This window comes from Schistocerca cancellata, chromosome 1 (assembly GCF_023864275.1).
Source record: "Schistocerca cancellata isolate TAMUIC-IGC-003103 chromosome 1, iqSchCanc2.1, whole genome shotgun sequence".
Taxonomy (NCBI): Eukaryota; Metazoa; Arthropoda; class Insecta; order Orthoptera; family Acrididae; genus Schistocerca; species Schistocerca cancellata.
In genome coordinates, this window is record NC_064626.1 from 409,780,596 (window position 1) to 409,804,513 (window position 23,918).

The 23,918-nt window shown below is 39.0% G+C and overlaps 1 protein-coding gene across 2 annotated transcripts in view; it reads right to left on the reverse strand.

Annotated features, from left to right (window-relative positions):
• Positions 1-23,918, reverse strand: part of LOC126175724 (kelch-like protein 18) — a 164,460-nt gene that overhangs the window by 52,704 nt on the left and 87,838 nt on the right. For both annotated transcript variants that reach the window (XM_049922662.1, XM_049922671.1), the window contains exons 4-8: positions 21,404-21,602; positions 21,060-21,220; positions 16,356-16,492; positions 15,667-15,889; positions 10,791-11,007 (exon numbers count right to left, since the gene is read on the reverse strand). In XM_049922662.1, coding sequence (XP_049778619.1) covers positions 10,791-11,007; positions 15,667-15,889; positions 16,356-16,492; positions 21,060-21,220; positions 21,404-21,602 — 937 coding nt within the window. The remainder of the gene's footprint in view (positions 1-10,790; positions 11,008-15,666; positions 15,890-16,355; positions 16,493-21,059; positions 21,221-21,403; positions 21,603-23,918) is intronic.

Here is a 23,918-nt window from a genome sequence, read left to right on the forward strand (position 1 = left end):
GGGACACTGTTTGGTTCACCAATGGCTCGAAATCAGACCAAGGCTCGGTATTCCAAACTGAAATTACCACAAACAGAGCATGTGTGGAGGAGAATATGTGTAGGTGCTACAAGGACCATAACATCTGAACCTATTGAGACAGCCAGGCAGCCCTGAAATCACTGGCAGCTCCTGCAAAGAGATCTAAGAATGTTGCAGAATGCCACAGGGCTCTGGTGGAGCTAGGGGGAAGCACTAGGGCAAACCTAGTGTGGGTCCCTGGCCACTCGGGGATCTGTGACAATGAACAAGCCGACAGATTTGCCAGGATGGGGGCAACGACTCCATTTACTGGACCGGAGCTTGTCCTGACAATCACCAAGGCTATTATCAAACCAGAAGTACGGAACTGGCTCAGGAAACAGCATGTAGAATATTGGACCAAGGACCATAACAAAAACATGGTAAGGTAATGATGCCCAAGACATGCTTGAAAAGAAGCTCTGTAATCCTGGGATTGAACAGGAAAGAGATCAAACTCATGACTGATCTGATGACCAGCCATGGGACTTTCAAAGAATACCTACACACAATGAGTATAATGGAATATGACCCTCAATGTAGGAATTGTGATGAGGGTGAAGAAAGTGCATCACACCAAATATTCGGACACATGGCATTGGAGAGCAAAAGATACAGAATCTTCGAGACAAGGACCTGAAGAAATTGTGTCTAACAAAAAACTGGTAAAGGGACTCCTTGCACTATTTATGGACATTGGTTGGTTTTACTAGATATACAGGGAGTGATGCTGCTCAATAAACTCGGTTTTTGTGCGGGCAGTGGCGGATTAGACCTAAGATGTTTTAGGTTCCCTGTCAAAATCAAATCAAAACACCCAGTTTCTGCAATTTCTTAAGATGATCTACCTGCTTTGACCTGTTAGTTTTGACCAACAATGAGCCATTATGCAATTGTTTTACATATTTTAATGTTCCAGCAAGGTTTCCAAACCCTTATGGATATAAAAGGGGGACACTTTTTCAAATGTCCCCTCTTTCCTCTTCATCACCAGAAACACACAGTTATTTACAACTCTATGAACCCTGTTACTGCAGTCCAAAGTATTCTTATTATGAAGAGGACTAGCCTCTCTCATTCTTTTGGATGAATGGCTGTGAGTACTCCAAGGTGGTACACCCTTCCCGCTGGAAGGAGAAGATGATGATTTCGAGGGTTCCATCTCAGTCTCACAAGCAGCTAGCAAAGTAAGGGTCCACTCAGAGCCCCACATGCCTGAGTAAGCCATATACAACTGAGGTACGGCAGGTTCCCCAGAGGTTGCTCGCTAACAACTGTTCCACCTCACAGCCATGCATCCCATCAACGTGCAGCACACCTTGAGATTGAGGTTTTTTTTATAGAGGTTTATCTTGTCCTTGCGATCCAGGTGATCAAGCCAAGATACCCACACCCTGAGACACACATTCCACCACCACGCTGTGTGGTGGTCGCTGAAGCATACCCAGAGCTCATGCTGAGAGGGGATTGGCAGTGCTTACCAGTCCCCAGCTCAGGAACCCTGGGGTCACCAAGCCCATATCCAGCAAATCAATGCTGAGTCCCTGAGGGCTTGTGCACCAAGGTGTTTACTAGACTGGCAGATGGACTCTGTGGCAGCCCATTGGATGTGACAAGTGATATGGGCCACCGTCTCCTGTGCACAATCCTTTTGTTTAAAAATGGCCTGTCAATTGTACTGTAACCAATTTCCCATTTGTACCATCCATCAGCGTGGTCTCCTGTCTGCCACCTTCCTAGTTGGCAGACGGATTCGCACTGGGAAGTGATCACTAGAAGGTAAATCTCTAGCTACTTCCCACTGTACTGAGTCTGCAATAGCTGGAGAACAAAAACAAAGGTCAATGGCTGAAAAAGACCCCGTAGCTGTGGAGAAGTGCATCAGCTGACCTGCGTTCAGAAGGTAGATATTCTCAGAATGGTCGAGTCACTCAATCAGCTGACCCTTGGAGCAAATGGTCGCTGAGCCCCACAGCACATTGTGTGCATTGAAGTCCCCCACAAGGAGGAATGGGAGTGGGAGTACGCAGAAGACTTTTGCCAGTGTGTCTGCATCCAAAGCATCATTAGGGGGAATGTACAAAGAATACACTGTGATATTAAATGGCATGAGAACTTTCATGCCAATTGCTTGCATGGTCATGGTAAGAGGGACAGGAGGAGAGTGGCATCTGTCATCAACGAAAACAGCCACTCCATCTTTAGCCTTGTCTCCAGTAGTTTCGTCCTTCCTGTATGGGTGGTAACCTCATAATGCATATGTGTCGGTGACTTTAAAATGTGTTTCTTGTAAGCAGATGCAGAATGGTTTCTCCTTCCAAATGTGAGCGATGTCCATTCAAATTCCACTGTAACACAGAATACCCTGTGGAAGCCATTGTTTAGCAATGCTTGCTCTTTTATTTCTACCCTTGGAGGTGGTGATTTACCGGGGACGTCAGTGGGAACATTAGCCGGTTCCCTTCTCTTCGATTCCTCCGATTGTAAGACTATACCCTCAAGAGCATAGTCCCCATCAGAGAGTAAGAGAGCTATCCAATCCGAAGGATTAACTACCGCTTTCTTGGACTTGGAACTACTGTTCGAATGACGTTTCTCTTTACTGATGGGAGGAGGTGGTTGTCTGGGTTGCGGGGACAGCTTAGTTGACTTCAGATGGTGAGTAGTAGCATGTGGCTTAGGTGGTAAGCCCACTGCTGACAGCTTCTGAATGGCTTCAGCTTTAAGCGTAGTGTTCCCCCACAGATACACTGACAAGTGCATGTGCTCGTACTTGAATCTGTGATCTGGGAGTTTGTGTGGAGGCTCACACTTAGCAATTGATGTCTTGAGGGCTGTTGCAAGAGAAGTTGCAAAAACCGGCAGTTGCATAGCTTTGAAAGCTTTTTTAGCTTCAACTTAGGGTATGCATCTCTTGACTTTCAACTCCTGAATTTTCCTTTCCTCAGTGTACACCTCACACTTTCTGCTCCACACTGGGTTATCCCCAGAGTGGTTTACACATTCCGGAGGAAGTTTACAAGGATTTCCTGATTCAGGAGCTGAGCCTCCACAATTGCCACACGTAGCCCTACCATTAAATCCCATAGTGGTATGGCCAAATCTTTGACATCTGTAGCATCACACTGAGTTATGGACAAACAGGTGAACCTTAAGACAGATATAACCTGCAAAGATATGTTCAGGTAATTCCAGGGTACTAAACATTAGAATAAATGCTGCCGACTTTTCCAATTTACCATTGACTCTCCTCATATAGTTCTGCTTTTCCGTAACACCCATTCATTCTTTATGGACTCCGCGGGGTCCATCTCCATTAGATTGGAGCAGGTAACCACACCCTTACTAAAGTTAAGGGTGTTATGCAACTCAGACTTGACTGGATAGTCGGGTAAGGCTTTATATCCCAAGACCTTAGCTATTTTGACTGAATTAGCAGTTTCAATTAGATATGGCTCATTATGAAGTCATCTGACACTTTTTATTCAGAGGCCCAGAAATATCTTCCAATGCCTTGTGAATAAAGAAAGGAGTATCTTCTCAAATGTTCCCTCTGTTTGCTTGATTACAATGAAAGTGTCATGGCACACTAATGCTGTTACTATTATTCTAAGATTTCTTTTCAGGAGGACTGGCCAAACAAGCTCTCTTTGATGAGTGGGTGTAGTTACGACCTGACGGTACACCTGACCCATCAGTAGTAGTTCAATGAAACCGTTACAGAGGGATCCCACGAGATGCTAGGGAAACAACCACTGACCCAGTCAGAGCCCTGCATGCCTGAGCAAACCTGAGAGACGACAGGTGCCCCAGAGGTTGCCCACTAGAGACTGTTTTACCTCAACAGCCGTTCACCCCATCAGCACGTAGCACATTTTGAGTTTTTTTTTTTTTTTTTTTTTTTTTTAAATAGAGGTTTGCACCTTCCTCACGGTCCAGGTGGTAAAGCCAAGACCCCCATTCTCTAAAATACACAGCATTCCACTGCGGCGCCGCACGGTGATCACTAAATCATGCCCAGAGATTATGGAGAGAGCGAGCTGATGGCACTTACCAGTCCCCAGCTCAGGAACCCTAGGGTCACCAAGTCTGTCATCAGCAAATGAATTATGAGTCCCTGAGGGGAAGGTTTTTTGGACTACACTGCAGAAGTTTCATTGGCAAGCCCTTACACATATTTCCTAAAACTCCAATCTCTCCCCATGTGACTTCCATGTTTCTGGAGCCATGAAGAAAGTCATTACTGGCCATCAATCTGCTTCGGATGAAGAGGCACACACCTGGATACAATCATTGTTGCGCAGGTAAGCACAACCAGTTTTCCCCGAAGGCACTGACTTGTCTCAAGTGGGATATATGTATTGACAGTTACGGTGATTACTTTTGAAATAATAAACAATATACTTATTTATTTATTTTTCCTGTCTGCCTCATTTTCATTTGACTGCCCCTTATAGTTAAAAGAGGGGTTAATTAAGCTACACATTCAGTATAGAATCTGATAGGGATTCCATCGGGCCCTGAAGCTGTGTTCAATTTTAATGATCTCAGCTGTCTCTCAATGGTACTGACATTAATATCTATTCAACAAATTTTTTTCCGTGGTACAAGATTCAAATTGTCATAACACTTCTACGTTTTCCTTTGTAAAGGGATATTTGAAAAAGGAGTTAAGCACTTATTTTTTTTTGTTTTCCTACCCTAAATTCCAGTTCATGTCTCATCCAAGAGTCACTGAAAACTAACTTTTTAACTGGCAGTCTTTACATACAATAAGAACTGGGTTTTGTGAAAGATCTTTCAACAATATTCTGCTACAGTAGTCACTGAAGGCTTCACGCATTGCTCTTTTGACTGTCAAATGCATTTCATTCAACATTTCTTTATCTGTACCCCTTTGCTGTGTTTTACACTTATTATGTAGTAGTCTGTTTCTTTGTTCGTCGCTGAAATGTAACATTACTGCTTCTTTTATCTTGTTTACTGAACATATAAATCTCTCTACTTGTTTTAGATGCCACTTGCCCTCTGGTAAATATTGTTGCTACAATTGCCTAATGGTCACTAAAACCAGTTTTGATGTCAACATCCTCATAGAGGTCACACCAATTTGCTGCAATTAGATCTAATATATTCCCATCGTGAGTGGAGTTCTGAACTAACTATTATACGTAGTTTTCAGAGAAGGCATTTAGTAATGTTTCATAAGGTTGCCTTGTCGTGTCCACCATCAACAAAACTGGTAACTATCCTGATTGACTGCTGGACTATTAAAGTCTCCTCTTATGAATATAGTATGACTGGGAAACTTACGTACTAGTGAACTGGAGGTTTCTATAAATCTTGTCCGAACCAATCTTCTACGCAGCTTCAATTTCTATCCCAGTGTATCTGAATGTCTTGTTTACTGTGACAAATATACCACCTCCATTTCCCACTTGTTTATCCTTTCAATACACAGATAAATTTTCCCGAAAAACTCACTGCTGTTAACTTTGGTTTTTAACCAGCTTTCTGTATGTAATATTATGCGAGTTTCACTGCTTTTTAGGAGCACTTCAAACTCTGGCACTTTGTTGCGAATGTCTCAACAGATAACCACTAGGATTTTAATACCCTCGCCCATAGGGGGCTTTTCTATGGGACTTACACTGATACTTCCAGTCTCCTACAGCTACCATTATCTGGACAGCATGGAGAGTCACCTAATCTAAAAAATCCTGGTGGGCACCCCATTTATAGTCAGCTACCTGTGTAGCAGCCTCTGATGTTCAGTGCACATCTGACCCATTTACCGAGGCACTACAATTCGCAACCCTATGGTGCAAGTCCAGTAAGTCGCTGCCTGGCTTGTCAGAGAACCTTCGCAGTTTCTGATTCAAGCCCTCCACTCAGTTCTCTATAAGGGGACTACGATCTTCCCTGGGGACTATAACACAGTTTGTGAGCCTCAATGAAACTCCATGAACAAGGCTGGTATTCTCACCATTCTCTGCCAGTTGCTGGAATGATCCACGTATGAACTCGGAGCCCAGACGATATACAAAGGTGTCAGGTCCCATTGCTGTGCCATGCATAAACTTGTCAACTGACAAAATAATTGGGGGTTCTGATAGCAGATGGTCAGGATGGTTGGACCTCTTGACAAAGTCTATTGGCCCAACTTCTCGCCACTTCTCTCTGTTGGTCTTTGCACACATAGTGCCAGTGCCTCAAAAGAATGCCTATGTGCAGTGAGGCAAGGGCAGGTAAACAGCTTTGCCTTTTGCTTCCTCCTACCCACTACTGCATGAGCCACTAGTTGACACGTTCTTGTCACGTGGATATTTTGCAAACTTTTATAGTTCCTCTCATTTTGCTTAAATAAGTCAATGAACAGGAATAGCCTTTGGGAACAGGTCAATCCTCTGTATCATAACAGGCACAAAATGAAGCTAAAAACTCTGTAGAATATTGACTGAAAAATGGATCTTACAGCAAGTTTAGAGACACTGGAGGGAAGAAGGGGGAGGAGAGGGGGAGGAAACATTGCACCTTCATACAAAAAGAATCATAAAAAAGTGAGAACTTACTTCCCAATCTACCTAAAACTCACTTCAAGGCATAAACGCAAGAAAAATTTGTATGTGAAATAACACAGGTATCATATGAAATTAGTTCACACTGGTGCAATGAAAGAATTTAACACTTTTAATAAATTTCTGACATGTTCAGCCTAATGACAAAGATGATATATCTCATCATCAATGTAGCTAACAAAAACTAAAGCGTATTATCGTAACCTGTTTTAATTCAAGCATGTAAGACTAAGGAACAATATTATGAGAAGGAAAGTTGCCATACAGTGGAGATGCTGAGTCGCAGATAGGCACAACAAAACAGCTTTCAGAATTAAAGCTTTTGGCCATTGGCCTTCATCAACAATAAAAAAAGATACACACACACACACACACACACACACACACACACGGTGTCAGTTACCTGAGACTGCAGTCGTGTGTGCGAGTTGCATATGCGTGAGAGAGAGAGAGAGAGAGAGAGAGAGAGAGAGAGAGAGAGAGAGAGAGAGTGAGTGTGTGTGTGTGTGTGTGTGTGTGTGTGTGTGTGTGTGTGTGTGTGTGTGTGTGTTTTGTTTACCAAGGCCAATGGCTGAAAGCTTTAATTGTGAAATCTTTTTGTTGTGCCTATCTGCAACACAGCATCTCCGCTATACGGTGAGTAGCAACCTTCCTTCTCATAATGTTGTAACAGTCCAGCCCGGATTTTCCATTGTTTGATTTGAGGCTAAGAAACAATACACTAATGATGAAAAAATAACTTCTGGGCAATCAATCTGATGTCAGCACAATAATATCAGTTTTCATAAACTGTGCTGTCTGTAGGGACCTTTAGACAAACCACCTTGACATGAATGAAAGGTTCTCAGCCAAAATACTGGATGAAGATATAGTGGTGCCCCAGGTCCATATCCACAAAAATGATGGAACACAGTTGTTTCTGAATAGTTATTAACTGAAGTTTCCAAATTTACACATTCAATGCCTATAGTTAGTTTTCAAAGATTTCTTGTTTTCAGCTGATTCAGAATTTGGGATAACTTATTTTGAATTGACCAATACTAATGTATGAATAGGCCCAATGTTTCTATTTATTTTCATGATGATATAAAATAAACAGGAGAGTAAAAATAACCTGGAGGGCTTTTGAGAAACTAAATAGAGTTTTCAAAAGAGTAAATATTGCCACTTTTGACATACCGCCATAACACACTAATTTTCAATGCCAAAACCATTGCAAGACTGAGGGTTTTTCAGTGAGGAACAGAGAGAAGGTGATCAAGAATTAGTAGCAGAGACAAGAAAACAGACAAACAAATCAAAGGATAGACTTGAGAAGAAGATGTAATTCAGAATCATAATGGAGATGGCAGGTCATCCAGCCATACAAACAGGTGGTAGACAGACGAAGAAGGATCTTCGCTGCATTCCCATGGATAAGAGAGAACTGAGATAATCACCAAATGATAGATGGGTAGATCATATTAAGAGGAAAATGTAGGAGTAATGTGGATACAGATGAAAACCACGAGGCATCAAAAGGATTGCAGGAGGAATGTCAAATGGCTGATGATGATGAAATGTGTCCATACTGACAATGATGAACCAATTTCACTCAATTTCATATTCCAAAGCACATAATTAAGCATTTAAACTAGTAATTAAGAAACAGATATATGTAAAACACACAAGGAAAAATGAAACTTCACAAATGCTTCTTTTAGTTTACATACTTAGAATATTCTAAAAGGCAATGAATATGTATTACATACTTTCAAAGCAGGATAATAAACTATTTCATTATTAGTGTTCAAGCCAGAATTTAATTGAAGTGGAAGTTCATAACATACAATAAAGTGACATTACAATAAAAACAATCACTTATTGACAAAATAATTTAAATAGATAGATAAAATTCTACTCACCAAGCAGCAGCAGAACACATACGTAAAAGACAATTGCAATTGGCAAGCTTTCAGAGTCAGTGGCTCTTCCTCCCGGCAGAAGGGTTGAAGGGGAAGGAAGAGGGGTTAAGGAAAAGGACTGGAGAGGTATAGGAAAAGGGGTAGATTTCAGGAAAGTCACCCAGAACTGCATATCAGCGGAGACTTACCACACAGGATGAGAACGAATAACTGATTGTTGGGGACTACATCGGACGAGACTTCAAAACCCTGAGAGCTTAAAGGTGGAAGACAGAGTAATATGCAAACAGAGATTACTGCTTAAACATGGTAGTCATGCTGATTCAGAAGGCCTAACGTGACTATCACCAGATTATCAATTAGGATTAATGGGCATAGGCAGACAGTGTATACGGGCAACTCGCAATATCATGTTGCAGAGCATGCTTTACAACATGATAATTGTGGCCTCGGTGCCTGTTTTGTCATATGTGCCATCTGGATTCTTCCCCCCAGACACCAGTTTCTCACAACTCCACAGGTAAGAACTAGCACTATAACATGTCTTTGGTTCTCGCCACACACCTGGCCTTAATTTATGTAAATTTCTCCATCTCAGCATTTCTTCACAGTAACTACTCTTTGCTTCACTCCATTTTAGTTTTCTATATCTTTTGTTGCCGTACCTGTCTATTTTTCACCACCCCCTCCCACCTCTGTTACGTACAATGCTGTTAGCTTTTCACTCTTATTAACTCATGCATGATGATTAAGCAGTACTCTCTGTCTGCATATTACCCTGTCTTCCATCTTTAAGCTCTCAGGTTTTCAAATCTGTCTGATGCAGTCCCCGACAATCAGTCTTTCCTTCTCCTCCCATGCGATAAGTCTTCCCTGACCTGCGGTTCTGGGTAACTTTCCCGAAATCTACCCCTTTTTCTAGACCACTCCAATCATTTTCCTTCAGCCCTCTTTCCTCCCCCTTCCACTCTTCTGAATGGAGGAGGAGCCACTGGCTCCGAAAGCTTGCCAATTTTGTGTGTGTTCTGCTGCCACTTGGTGAGTAAATGAAGTGATATTGTAATACTCATACTTCTTTTAACAACAATATACTACTCATCATGTAGATGAGGCACTTAGTCACAAGCAGGCACAATGAAAAGAAAAATAAAAGAGAGAGAGAGAGAGAGAGAGAGAGAGAGAGAGAGAGAGAGAGAGAGAGAGAGAGAGACTGACAAGAAATATTTTCAGCTTTTGGACAACATTCTTCTTTATTCATTGCCACTGTCACTGTATGCTGAGGCCTAACTATGACTGGGCCTGACTGCGAGGTGACAAAGGCCATTTGCATGCAAGTTTTTGTTGTATGGATTTGTGAAAGTTCTGCTTCTGGAGAAGAACTTAGTAGCAATCTATATATTCCAGAATGAGATTTTCACTCTGCAGCGGAGTGTGCGCTGATATGAAACTTCCTGGCAAATTGAAATTGTGTGCCGGACCGAGACTCGAACTCGGGACCTTTGCCTTTCGCGGGCAAGTGCTCTACCAACTGAGCTACCCAAGCATGAGTCACGACCCTTCCTCTCAGCTCTACTTCTGCCAGTACATCATCTTCTACATTCCAAACTTTCATATCAGCGCACACTCCACTGCAGAGTGAAAATCTCATTCTGGAAACATCCCCCAGGCTGTGGCTAAGCCATGTCTCCGCTATATCCTTTCTTTCAGGAGTGCTACTTCTGCAAGGTTCGCAGGAGAGCTTCTGTAAAGTTTGGAAGGTAGGAGACGATGTACTGGCAGAAGTAAAGCTGTGAGGACGGGGCGTGAGTCGTGCTTGGGTAGCTCAGTTGGTAGAGCACTTGCCTGCGAAAGGCAAAGGTCCCGAGTTCAAGTCTCGGTCCGGCACACAGTTTTAATCTGCCAGGAAGTTTCAATCTATATATTCCATATTATTGTTATTCCATCTTAAAGTTTCCACTGTTTCATATTTCTTTTAATTATATCAAATAAATTTCAGTTGTATTCAGTAAGAAATGTATTGTTCTGAAAGACAGGATTATTACTTTTTACTTTCAGTTCTTCTCTTTGCTGTACTATGAACTGCATTTTCTGAAGATAAAAACTGGCCATTGTTCCATACGTATTTTATATAACGACAACTGAAAATGCGAGATAAACAGAAATACCTCAACAGAAGCCTGCAGGAATGATGAGGGAGACACCAAATTTGAAACGGAAAAGGGAAAGATACAGATTCATAATAGCTTACCGAATCAAATATTGAGAGACCATCATGACCACCAAGAGCATATATATAGCCCTCAAATGCAACTACACCGCCAGCGCTGCGATGTCTGATCATATTTGGCACCATCGTCCACTCATCTTTGTCTGGGGAATAACACTCCACAGTATTCAGTGAAGTAACACCATCATAGCCTCCACAAACATATAAGCAGTCATTCAATGCAGCTGCACCAACAGCACTGTATGTAAAACAAGGAGTAGTAATTTTTAAATTTCTATTCACACATTATAAAATATATTGTTTACAAAAAACTAAAAGAAAGATAAGCTTAAATATAAAAGATGAATTTAAATATATGGTTCTTCAAGGGCAATATAACTAACATGAGAATTACGATGTCTACGTGATGTGGATGCTGTTAGACATGATACAAATTATATGTCCCAAATGCCAAAATATGAAAGAATTCTTCAGTCAACTACATGTGAAATGAGTGACAAATAACAGTTTATGATTGTCCAGAACTGGACATGGGTATCACAAAAACGATAATGGTCATATTCATCATCTGTTTGTTTGCTGCCACCATCAGCATCTAACAAAAGTGGATGAATATAATTTAACCACAAGTAGATACATGGTACAGAATGTTCAACCAAGTGAGGTGGCACAATTGTTAAGCCACTGGTACTCTTATTTCAGACAGTTACCAAATGATCCATTATGTTCACCAAGGATCAAATTTTTATGGTTTCCATAGAGCAGTTAAGATGAATGTCAGGGTGGTTTCTCTGTAAAGGACGTAGCCAATTTCTTACCCACTACCCTCCAATCCACACTTGTGTTCTGTCTCAAATGATCCTAATCTTCTTTTTGGGTACCAGGGTGTCATCCAAGAACACGGACTATGAAGAACTGGCTATACTGTTAAGTACAGTCGTTATTAGTCTTTGAAGCAAATGACATCATAGAAAACATCTGGGTATTAATGAGTAAAAACATTTTAACCAAGTGTTTATTTTTATTTCAGTTTTGTGATATAAAAAAGCGCAGCAGTAAAAGAAGGGAGGGGGGGGGGGGGGGGGTTCAAAATCACAGTTTGCAATGACTCTAAGCATAAACCTACATGAGAAGCATTAAACTAAATAGTTTGTAAAATCTATTAAAAATACAGACCTGCAAGATCTAATCAATGAAGACAATGCTAAAACTACTTCTCCTCCATGATACCAACAATAATTTTCAAATTACTTTTCGGGGGCTATAGAAATGAGTAAAAGAAAATCTTTTCCACTTCTATTTTTCTGCTAACCGCATGAAATTTTATGTAATAATAACTGTTTGTTCTTTTCTTTTTAATTTTTTTCTGCATGGGACTTCTTGAAGCAATTTCCAAAATGAAGTGCTCGCTTAATCTTATACACCCACATTTCTTCTGCAACAAATCACACAATCCTTCAATGATTTCTTTTGATTTGGAAATACAAAATGTATCTTCCCATTCAGAATTTCCTTAGGATCAGAAGATGACGATCTTCCACTCATTCTTGAACTTCTGTTCCTAACATTATCCCCAAGTAGAGTGATGAGATTTCTCTTATAAAAAAGACATGGCCATTATTTTTCACCACTCTCCTCACCAAACAAGTAAAGGAGGCAGTTGTTCACAACTGTAACAGTTATAAGCTACAGGCATAGCTTTTCCAACAATTTATATGACCACCTTGCGAATCCATAGCAACAGTACTGATCAGCTCTGGCCACTCCTCCTACAAACTACGTGTACTTTGAGAACAACTGTTCATTTTTTCACACTGAACAGGCTGTTTGTTTCTATAACCAGAAATCAGCTGTGATTGAGAACCAAAGAATGTACTCGGCATTGTCACTGAGCTCTTGTTATGGAAAAATAAACACATTATTTGCAAATCTTGACAGCCACTTAATTTATGCTGTTGAAGTTTCTTCTCTTTCAAATCAGTTAGAAAACCCTTTTGATGTGCCATAACTGTCCCTGGTGTAAGCATTTCCATTTTACACAATTTCTGAGAAAGTTCATACAGAGTCAGTCATGGTACATGTGACAGCCTGAATCAACAGTGTGTGCTTGCAGGGCTTGTGCTAAATGAAACAGTATTTTAGATGTAAATGGCAAATTAGGAAATATAAAACTTTCCATTGTCCTTTTGTCATAATATGGAATGTCAGATAAAAAGTAACCGTTTTGTGAATCAGAGAGATTTTTTTTTTATATATATATATTTCACTTCATAGATACTTTTGGGTTGTTGCACATAAAGTGAATTCCACTTTGAAACCCACTGTACTCTCGTTTACATTGACATTTCTACATAGTGTGTGGAGTTCTTCCCATTTGTTATCAATACATTTACTAACAAACTCCACTTTGGTGCTTTTGGTACTCATATTACTTTGATAGGCAACAGGTGAAAGTATCAAGTGATTATAATTGATGTGCAACTACCCACAGAGGTCCAGTGAGGGCTGTAATTACTGTGTGACAGCAAAACTTGGTAGATATTCTAATGCATTAATGTGGACCCGATTTATGTTGGAAAAAAATTAATTCCAATTTTGGTCACCAGGTGCAAATTTGGCAATGCAAATGCAAGACAGACATATAAAAATCTTTCCATATGTACTGGATTAGAAATGGGACAGGGGCAGAAAAGGTCAAACAAGTGAGAAAGGCGTAATGTTGTTTTTATTATTAACCACCACTTACACACAGTTGGTTTCATACGAGCACCTGAGGCATTGATAAGATGCTGTACAGTGTCAGGTTTGTATCTGGTGGTAAAAATTGGAACTAATTTTTTTCACCATAAAGGTATTCCGCATTAATGTATTAGCATATCTAAAACGTTTTGCTACCATATGATAACTACATCCCATGCTGGAATTCTGTGAGTAGCTACACTTTAGTTATAATCACCAACCCAGCATCCAAAAACACCTGGGAAATTCAAAGAAAAAGAAAACATTTTTGAAGAACTGAGTTTGGTCTAGCCAGTCTTTGGTGCAAATTCACCTTTAAATTCAGGGCCATATACAGCATTACACCAAGAAATGGCTTCATTTCTTTAGTGAAACATCTTTCCATGACTGTTTTGTCATTTCAGTCATCATCTCTGCTATGTACACATTTGATGCAGTCATAGTTTTACGAACGAAGTCATCCACAGACAAAAGATCAAAATATTCAAGTTACGTGGTTGGCTGAGAACTATGAAGAAATATGAATCCTTGTAATCATAGAAAGAGTATAAGACCTTAATTAAGATCACCATCTCCATCTTGATAAACTTTTCAGCTGCATGTAACTGCTTAAAGAAGAGATACTTTCTCACTCTCACTATTAATTTCAGATTCCTTGAGAGATATATCATTGCATAAAGGAAGAGATGCTTTCTAATCTCTCACCATTACGCTCTACAGGGTGGTCAGTAGGTGTGACACCATCTTTCTAAAACAGGAAAAGGTATATAAACAAATTTAAAGTCAAGTAGTATAAGATGGGAGAGGCAGCAAAGCATGTGAGGTTCTATTATCAAAGTAGCAGCAATTTCGGAAGCTGCGATTTTAGATGGGTGACTTGGTACACCAGATAGAGAATTACACGAGGAAAACAACAGTCTTTTGTTTGAGCATAGCTTTATTCTTTTTCAAGTTATGACTGATGTTTCTTTCTTACATGTGATGTAAGGCTGACAGCATTAACACAAGCTTAACACACTGAGATCATCCTGACATTTGGAGAGAGGAACACTCATTTTATCATAAGGAATTCAGTCAATGCTACAGACAGACAATCTTCTCTCAAAAGTTTCTGAAGCTGGCTCTGTTTCAGGCAAAGTGAAAGCTGGACGATCAGAAACAGCCACAGATGAACCAACATCATCAAGTGTTATAGCATCATTCAGTACGATCCAGAGTCCAGTACTCACTGCATCGCACAGAAAATTGTTGTCAGCTGTACATCGACACCTACAGATTGTTGATGCTTATGGTCCCATTCCACTACATGTGTTTGTGAAAATCTATTAGGAGTGAGTGAATCAATTATAAATAGCCGTACAACATACTGGACAACACATCGAGTACATACTGTAGCCTTTATGTGCAATTACTAGCATTTGCCTTGTTCGGTACAAAATGTGTAATTATCTGAAAATGAAAGAAGAGACACCAATGTTTACCTCAAGTATTTATTTCTTTGATACATAACGTGGTTCCCTTTCCATAGGAAATTATGAGTTCCATCCAAGACGGCAACTTCCAAAATGACTGCCAGTAATATAACTATCTGCAATAATATAGTCACCTCATACTATCTGATTTTAAATTTGTTTAGTCACCTGTGTGCTTGTTTTAGGAGTGTGGTTTTATATCCACTGAAGGACCACTCTGTACTTCAACTTTGCTATATGACTGTCATATTCCTTATGCTTACCATCTTCACTCAAGCAGAAACCATAAGAGGAGGACACATGATCACTCACATATGTCTAAGCACGTAGCCTTTTGTTATACATAAAGAACAACTTGGGCTGTCTATTGGTTAGAGTTTGTGCTACATGACAAAATGTGTCGGATTTTATGCAACATCAGGGCACGTGAAACGTAGTAACACAAACAGCATCTTGGACATCTTGCAGTATAGGAGCCACAGTAACCTATGCGAGAGTGAAAAACCTGGATTTTATTGCATTTCAAGAGCATGCATGTTATCTACAGTCATCACTCCGACATTATTGAACTCGACAGCATCCAGCAATAAATTGTTATGTTGCTTAAATTGCGTTTCCAGAGAAACAAATTTTAACCAATTTTCATACTGTGAAGGTTCATAAAATAATAGTTTATGGTCTCTTACCTTCGTCTGCAGTGCATTGGTGAAACTTTATTCCAGACACGTTTCTGCGGATCAAATACTTCAACAGTGGATAATCGTTCACTGCCATTGTACCCACCAAACGCATAAAGCCTGTTGCGCATCACAGCAACACCCACTCTACTACGCAACATACTCATGGCTTCAGCTAGCTGCCAACGGCCAACAATTGGATCAAATACTTCAACAGTGCTTAGAGAATCCCCTACAACAGAATGCATTTGTTACTTAATTCTAGATTGTACAGCTACACATAAAATACTGTACACGCACAGACAATGCTATGATAATGATTATGTAGGCTTTCCCGGCGTAATAAGTCTTGAAAGTCTCTTCGGGTTTGCTGTCGGATCCTAAAATCAACTTGACTCAAGTTGATTTTAGGATCTGACAGCAAACCCGAAGAGACTTTCAATGCTATGATAATGTTGATAAGGCACAGTATTTAAACTGTAATACTAATGGCAATCAAAACAGGGACTCAAAGGTCGCACACATTTCCTAAACTGGATCATTTACTGTTAAGTTCTGGTCCTCCTCTCAAATCTGTGAGCTGCCAATACTTTGAGCTAGTGCATTCAAAGTCAGTTTAGTAAGCTTTTCAACTGCACAGGTTTCACATCAATGATATGATGACTTTTCAAAAACCCTATACATTCCTGTCAACCTACCTGTTTTTGTTAAACCACCAACAGCAAATATGTGGCCCATAACATAGTTGCAGCAACGTGGCTTTATTCTAAAACTTTGCAGAAGAGATCTCCTCTCAGGCATAAGATGATAATCTCTTGCTTCATCCAGAAGATCACTGTAAGAGTGAGAATAGACACAGACATAAAAAACGCTATGAATTTTCTTGACTCTAGTTAGTACACTTAAATTATGCATATAATTATCAATAATGAAATGAGATCAATTGACCCAGGTCATTTTGAGAAGTATCTATCAAATGAAGTAGTAATTAATTACATACATAAAGAAAATTATCATGATAACAAAAGTACAGTTTCACAAAGAAAGAAAAAAATAAATATTTTCCACAAAGTACCAGCTATACTAAAAAATGAAAAGTGAAAAAAATTCAAGATTTCCCAATCAAAGGTTCCTTTATCTTACAAATGAAAGAAAGAAGGGGGAGGGAGACAGGGAAGTCAGTCAGTCTCCTCCCAAGGTTTGCTAGTTCCTGGTAAGTAGATCTCTATAATAAGTAATTCTCATTGTTGAAAACAGTACACAATAAGGCCAACTTCCTGAAACATTGTACTTGATGCAAAAAATCTTTGGCACCAGCAGTGATATAATTAAGAAAGTACAGGAGGCAGCAAAGGCTCTTCATCCTTAAAGAATGTTAATATTTTATCATGCTTGTCATAACAGTCCATATGATATATGGACAATCAATAAGAATGCAAAGAGACCATATTACGTGATAGCATTTTTACATCTTTTCCGACTTTAAATACTCCTTGCTGAACTGAAATGGAGTTTATGTTCTCAACAATGAAGAAATTATAGAAAGATGCTCAAATCTATATAATGTGTATACAAGTCAGTGACCTGACCGACTGACTGACTGACTGACTGACTCATCACTACCCAGCCCAAACTGCTAAGTATAGAAACTTGATATCTAGGGAGGGTGTTGATCTTATAATGTAAGCGTTACTGCATAAGGGAGTTTTCGAAATTCCGTCATCATTAAAGCAATTTTGTAGCTAGACCTATGAAAATTGGTAATTGGCTTCTCGGTCATAAATAAAGAAATGTGTGTTTCAGCCTACGAGGTTAAAGAGAGGTGAAAGTTATTATTGGAAATAAATTATTATGGAAGAAGTAATAATATATTTTAAAAACTACATCTAGCAAAATTGGTATTTGACTTCTCTGTTACAAATAAAAAAAAAAAAAAATACGTTTCAGTATTTTTGGAAATTCAACCTTTAAGAGGGTAAAGTAGGGGATGAAATGTTTTATAAAAATATTTCATTTGAAAGCATGTCTAAATCTAAATCCATGAAAATTGGAAGTTGGCTTCTCAGTTGGAAACAACAAAAAAAACTTATTTCACTCTTTTTGGAAATTCAACCCTTGACATGGTGAAATAGAGAGTTAAATGTTTTATGAAAACATTTCTTTGTGAAAGCATTTTCAAAGCTAAATCTTTGAAAGCTGGTGTTTGGTTTCTCGGTTAGAAATGAAAAAACACAGGTTTCACAGTTTTTGGAAATTCAAGGCCTAAAGGGGGTGGAATATGGTCAAAGTGATTCAATGACTCATCATCAGCCTGGTCAAACCTCAATGGGGAGAAACATGAAATTCAGAAAGGGCGTCGATCTTATCATTTACGAAGGGACTGTTCATAATCCCACTCCTAGGGGGGTGAAATAGGGAATGAAAGACTTTTCGAAAATATGTCGCTATTAAAGCAATTTTGGAGCCAGAACTACGAAAACTGGTACTTGGCCTTCCAGTGAGAAATAAAAAACGTGTGTTTCAAGAATTTATGGAAATTCAGCCATTAAGGGGGTAAATTAATGGGTCAAAATTTTTTTGAAAATAAACAATTATTAAAGAAATACTAACACATTTTATAGCTATATATTTGGAAATTGGTATTTAACATCTTGGTTGGAAATAAAAAACAAAAATATGTGTTACAGTATTTTTGAAAATTCACCCTCTAAAGGGGACGAAACAGGGGATGAAAAGTTTTAAGAAATTATTTCATTATAAAAGCACCTTCAATGCTCCACCCACAAAGATCTGTATTTCGCTTCTCTGTTAGAAGTTTTTGGAAATTCAACCCCTAATGTGGTGAAATGGGGGGATGAAAAATTTTACGAAAATATTTTGTTATACTAAAAAATTTTAAATCTAAATCTATGAAAATAGGTATTTCACTCCTGAGTTAGATATAAAGAAATGAGTGTTAGGACATGAAATTTACTATAGAAATGTCTCCATATGTACCCAAAAGACATGATTAACAGAAACATTGGACTCCAGCTACCAGAATTGCTTTATGGTCAGAAGTACATTAAGGAAAGACCATGGTTCTATGGCATTAATAGCGTGAAACGTTTAGAGGGTTTTGCAATTTGTGAACAATCCGTGCAGACCATACAGTCTATGCAAGTGAAGCAGTGAGTGTTAAGCTAACTTTACATAAAACATATCTGCACGGATAAAGTAGTAATGAAGCAGATATCCACATTAAGAATTCAAGTTTCCAGCACAATAACTAAATTTATTATAAATCACTGCAGCTCTTTCCTCAGGAATCATTCTAAAATACTAGACATGCTTTACCAGTAATTCAAAGATTCTGCAAAAATAATTATTTGATACAATGTTGGCCAACAACTGCAAACACCATGTGCATATACATCAGTGAACACTTGTTCAACACCCAGTCTGTATATTTTTGGTCATCATTAAGTTTAATAGTAACTGTAATAGCAAAAACTACTCCTAAAATACACAATGGCATAAAAATTGAGTAGGCAGCATATCACATTGATTGCATATGAACATAATCACACAATGGAAAATCTAGGACAGAATTGTTATATGAAGGTAATGATGATTAACTACAAGCCTGATCCAAGTAACAGTATAAGCAGTAGACCAAGGAGAGAGACATGTACAGCTACATTATCATACTAATCGCATTGTAATTGTGTACATATATGTGCTCTGAAGAAGAATCCAATTTCACAAGCTGAGCAACCACGTCACATTTATTGTTTAGTTAACTATCTTCTGCTTAAAACCCCACAACAGTTAGTGGTTACATTTCCGGACTCCATTCTCTTTATTTCACTCACAATACTGCACTATAATATCAAAGGTAGGCCTACAAAAATTTTCACCATTTGAGTGTCCTAATTTTAAGTATTAAGGGACATTGTACATGAAATTCGTTGAAATCTGACATTTTCTGTTTTCTACTCCACAATGTACTTTGGACTTTCCTGAAGATTTCGGTATATAATACATTAAAATCAGTCAATTGTGAGACCTTCAAATAATATTTCGAATGTTGATGTGTGACTGTCAAATTTCGTGGCTATACATATACTGCCAAAGTTGAGCAGTCATATCTTAGGAACTACACACTCCAGAAAGCTGTGAACTGCTTTGTTTTGTGCCTACTGCTACATCTCAGAAGTTGGCATTACAAATAAACAAATCAGTCATTTGTTTCTGATACTGGTTTTAGCTGAAAGCAGTATGCTTATCACCTATTTTTGTAGTAAGTTAACTTCTATTGCTTTTTATATGTAAATAAAATGACTAAGCATAAAAATAACTGAGAATTTAGAGAAGATTAAAAGAGCTGTGTGGAGCACTTTCTTTCATCAAATACCAGCTGATGAAAAGCCATGTCATGTTTTGTGTCCACCTCCAACAAACACTTGGTGTAAATATAGGCAAACTGGATTTTGTGGCACCCTGCATCAATTTACTCATAAACATTCTCTTCCTTTGGCAGTAATGGAAGCAATCAAACCTATTTACAGGGATTTGGCAGTTCCTGAGCTACTAAAGAAGTGTTTACATAGGAAGACTCAGAATGTGAATGAGTCCTTCAATAATGTTGTGTGGTGCCTTGTGCCTAAAAATGTATTTGTTCACCTTATGACTCTAAAGTTAGCAGTGTCTGATGTTGTAATAACTTTTAATGGTGGGAACTATGAAAGATTTAAGGTTCTGGAGAAGTTAGGGGTAAGATTTGGACAGAACACAGTTTAGGGACTGCGGAAACTGAATTAGCTTTGTGTACGTGAAGCAGAGTTAGCTGCTCAGCAAGTGATAAAAGAAGCAAGAAAGAAAAGGAGGAGGCAAGCACTGGGCTGTTGTGACACTGAAGGAGACAGACTATGGGCCAGGGCAATTCTAGTGCATAAAAGACACAGAAATGTAGGTCTGTACAAGAATTTGTAATAAAAAAGTTTTGAACCTCAATATCTCTGAACTACATTTTTTGCAATAAATGACCCGTTTTCTAAACAAGTACTGATGGTAGAGACATGAAATTTTCACCGCCTGCCAAGTGTGAGATTCAATGCATATGGAACTAGAATAATCAAAATATCCTGAGTTGTTTTGTTTTTATGTTCAATTATTTACAAAATTCTGTCAAAAAATTGAGTGTTGGAAAAAAAAAGATAACATGCCCCACAATACAATGTTAGTAATAATTCTAGTTCAGTGTATCTACAAAGGTGCATTCAATAATTATGGAAAATTGTAAGTTAGTGTCGTAGAAAGTTTCCAAGATAATGGGTCACAAAATTCGATAATTTAACATTGGTGGCATAGGATATACAATGTCCCCATTAACGAGTAGTCTAAAACAAACTGTCACATACCGACATTCATGAGACGATCTGATTAATTCTTCTGTGGCCACCCGGTCAGCCAAGTAGTGTGGAGGCAAAAGAGGTAAACGAACTTTGGCAAGAAGTTGTGGCAAATTTTTCTTGCGGCCTTCAGGATCTCTCTTAACCCACCTCATAACAGCCTCAAAGACCTGTGGAAACAGGTTGGTGCAAACTGACATTTTAATCTGGGATTCTGCTTTATACATACACACAATATTGAGTGAAACAACAAACAAAATAATAAGTGTTGCATGAACAGCACAAATTCAGAAACATGAATTACAACAAAGATTGAAGCGTAACTACAAGGAGACGTGGCAAAAATGATTTACCTGTTCCTCTGAAATAACATGTAGTTCATCTCTTCTAACAATATCAATCAGTTCATTCTGTGATAACGATAGAAATTCATCACACAAAGAAACATCATTGAAATACTGTTGCACATACTTGTCTGCAGCTTCAACAAGTGGCGAGCAGCATAATGTGTCTGCAAATGATCTTATACCCAGAACATTATTTGGATGAAACCTGTCGAAATACAAATCAATGATCACATTACTGATAAATATAAATTATAGTTATTTGAGAAAATAGCTCTTAACTCTTCATTTCTATCATTTGTACAATCATTGTTCAGTGAATACTATTTTTACAATCTTGTAGCCTCATCCATATCATCAAAAAAATTCCTCTAAAATTGCATGGTTTCCCAATATTATATTTGGGACCAATAGGCATTAACTTCTCATGATCAGACTAATGCATTATTTTGATTTTACACATAACAGAAAGTTTGCCCACTTTAAACTGTGCATTTATTTTTTTAGCATATAAATTCTGAGGATCTGACAAGACAGGCTACATCAAAATTAACACAATGTGATTTATTGTTGCTGTTATAACTAAACAAATTCAGTATGGAAAAGCAAACTTTCTCATCCAAAGTATTCAATCAACCCTGGGAAAAAAGGAATTGAGGAGGACATGTCACACAAGATAGAATGCCAGTATAAAGGGTGGTGGTGCATAATGTGTACTATTCATTGGATGTCACCTGAGTAACAAATCCAACAGGGACAGTTCAACCCTTCCAATGCTGCCCTATTCAAGTTTTGGCAACGTGATTGTGAAGTGGAAATATGAAGGAACAATTACAGCTAAACCAAGCCCAGAGAGACCTTACGTTCTAACGGACAAGGTACAATTGAGCATTGCAGAGAGTGGTTGCAAAAAATTGCGAGAAATTAGTGGATGGAATAATAACATGCAAGTTCCAAAGAGATAGCCGCAGTTCAGTTGGTACTTTGACTGTGGGACGAGGGGGGGGGGGGGATTCAATGGTCAAGCGGCTCCTCAAAAGCCACACATTTTTATAGTCAGTGCAAAGCAACACTTAGGATAGCATAAAGAGTAACACCACTAGACTCTGAGTGACTGGAAACAAGTGATGAATCATGCTATAACCTGTGGCAAACCAATCGAAGGATTTGACAAGAGTCTGGAGAACATTACCTGCCATCATGTGTAGTGCAATTAATGATGTACGGAGGATGCTGTGTTGCGATATGGAGGTGTTTTTTGTTATCAGGTTGTGGTCCTTTATTTTGCTTACAAATACACTTTTCAATGCGGAAGGATTTGAATACATTTTACAACCTTGCGCAATGCATACAGCAGACGAACAGTTCAGAGATGATAATTGTTCGTATCAGCATGACTACATCCAGCCATAAAGAAGCATCTGTGAGGCAATGGTTGTGGACAATAACATTCCTGAAATGGATTGGCCAGCCCAGACTCCTGACCTGAACTCAATGGAACACCTTTGGGATGAGTTAGAATGAAGATTTTGCTCCAGACCCTGGCATCCAACATCAGTACTTTCTCTGGTTTCGACTCTTAAGAAAGAACAGGCTGTAATTACTCCAGACATCCACACGCTTTATTGAAAGAGACCCCAGCAGAGTTAAAGCCATCATAAAGGCAAAATGTGGATACAACTATCATTAACACCTTTTTGGAAACTTTCAATCAGACAATGCATGTCTCTTACACAAAGTAAAAAACTTGGTATTATTAAGTCTTAAATTAATTACTGCACTGAGTAGCATTTGTAATGTCACATATCAGGGTCAAACAAAAATTTTCTGTTTGAGAGTGTTGCTGAAGTGTATATGCAACTTAATCCAAGTCCAATTCAGGTATATAAGCCCCGACATGTAAACAAGGGATTAGTGTGCCATTTGTGCCTTTCCAAAATGTGTGCGATAAATGCGGAAAAGTGAACTATGGCGACATAATTACCAAACACATCCAAACAAGACCAACGTGCTGTCATTCTTTTGTTCGCTAACAGAAGACAGACACAGGTAGACCTCCATCAGAGAATTAAGAATCTGCATCATGCAACATGCCTGTTGAAAACCACCATGGTGGAATGGTGTACCAAGTTCTGTGTGCTGCAGCTTCACGATAATGCATGACCCCATATCGCTAACGTCTCAACACAGAAGTTACGTCATCTCAAGTGGGAACACTTGAACAACCACCCTATAGTCCTGATCTCTCCCCATGTGGTTATCACACCTTCGGTCTCTTAAAATAGGCCTTGAAGGGTTGACAATTCTTGTCGGACGAGAATGTGCAGCAGGCAGTTACGAACTTCTTCACGCCACAGGACACGGTGTTTTACCAAACGAGTATCTTCAACCTAGTGTGTCGGCTTAATGATTGCCTCAACACTCACAGCAATTTTGCCTGATTGGTGTACCAATTCTGGACTGTACGGCCCCGGAACAGAAACATTTTGATTGCCCCTTATAACTACCAGAACACAAACATGCA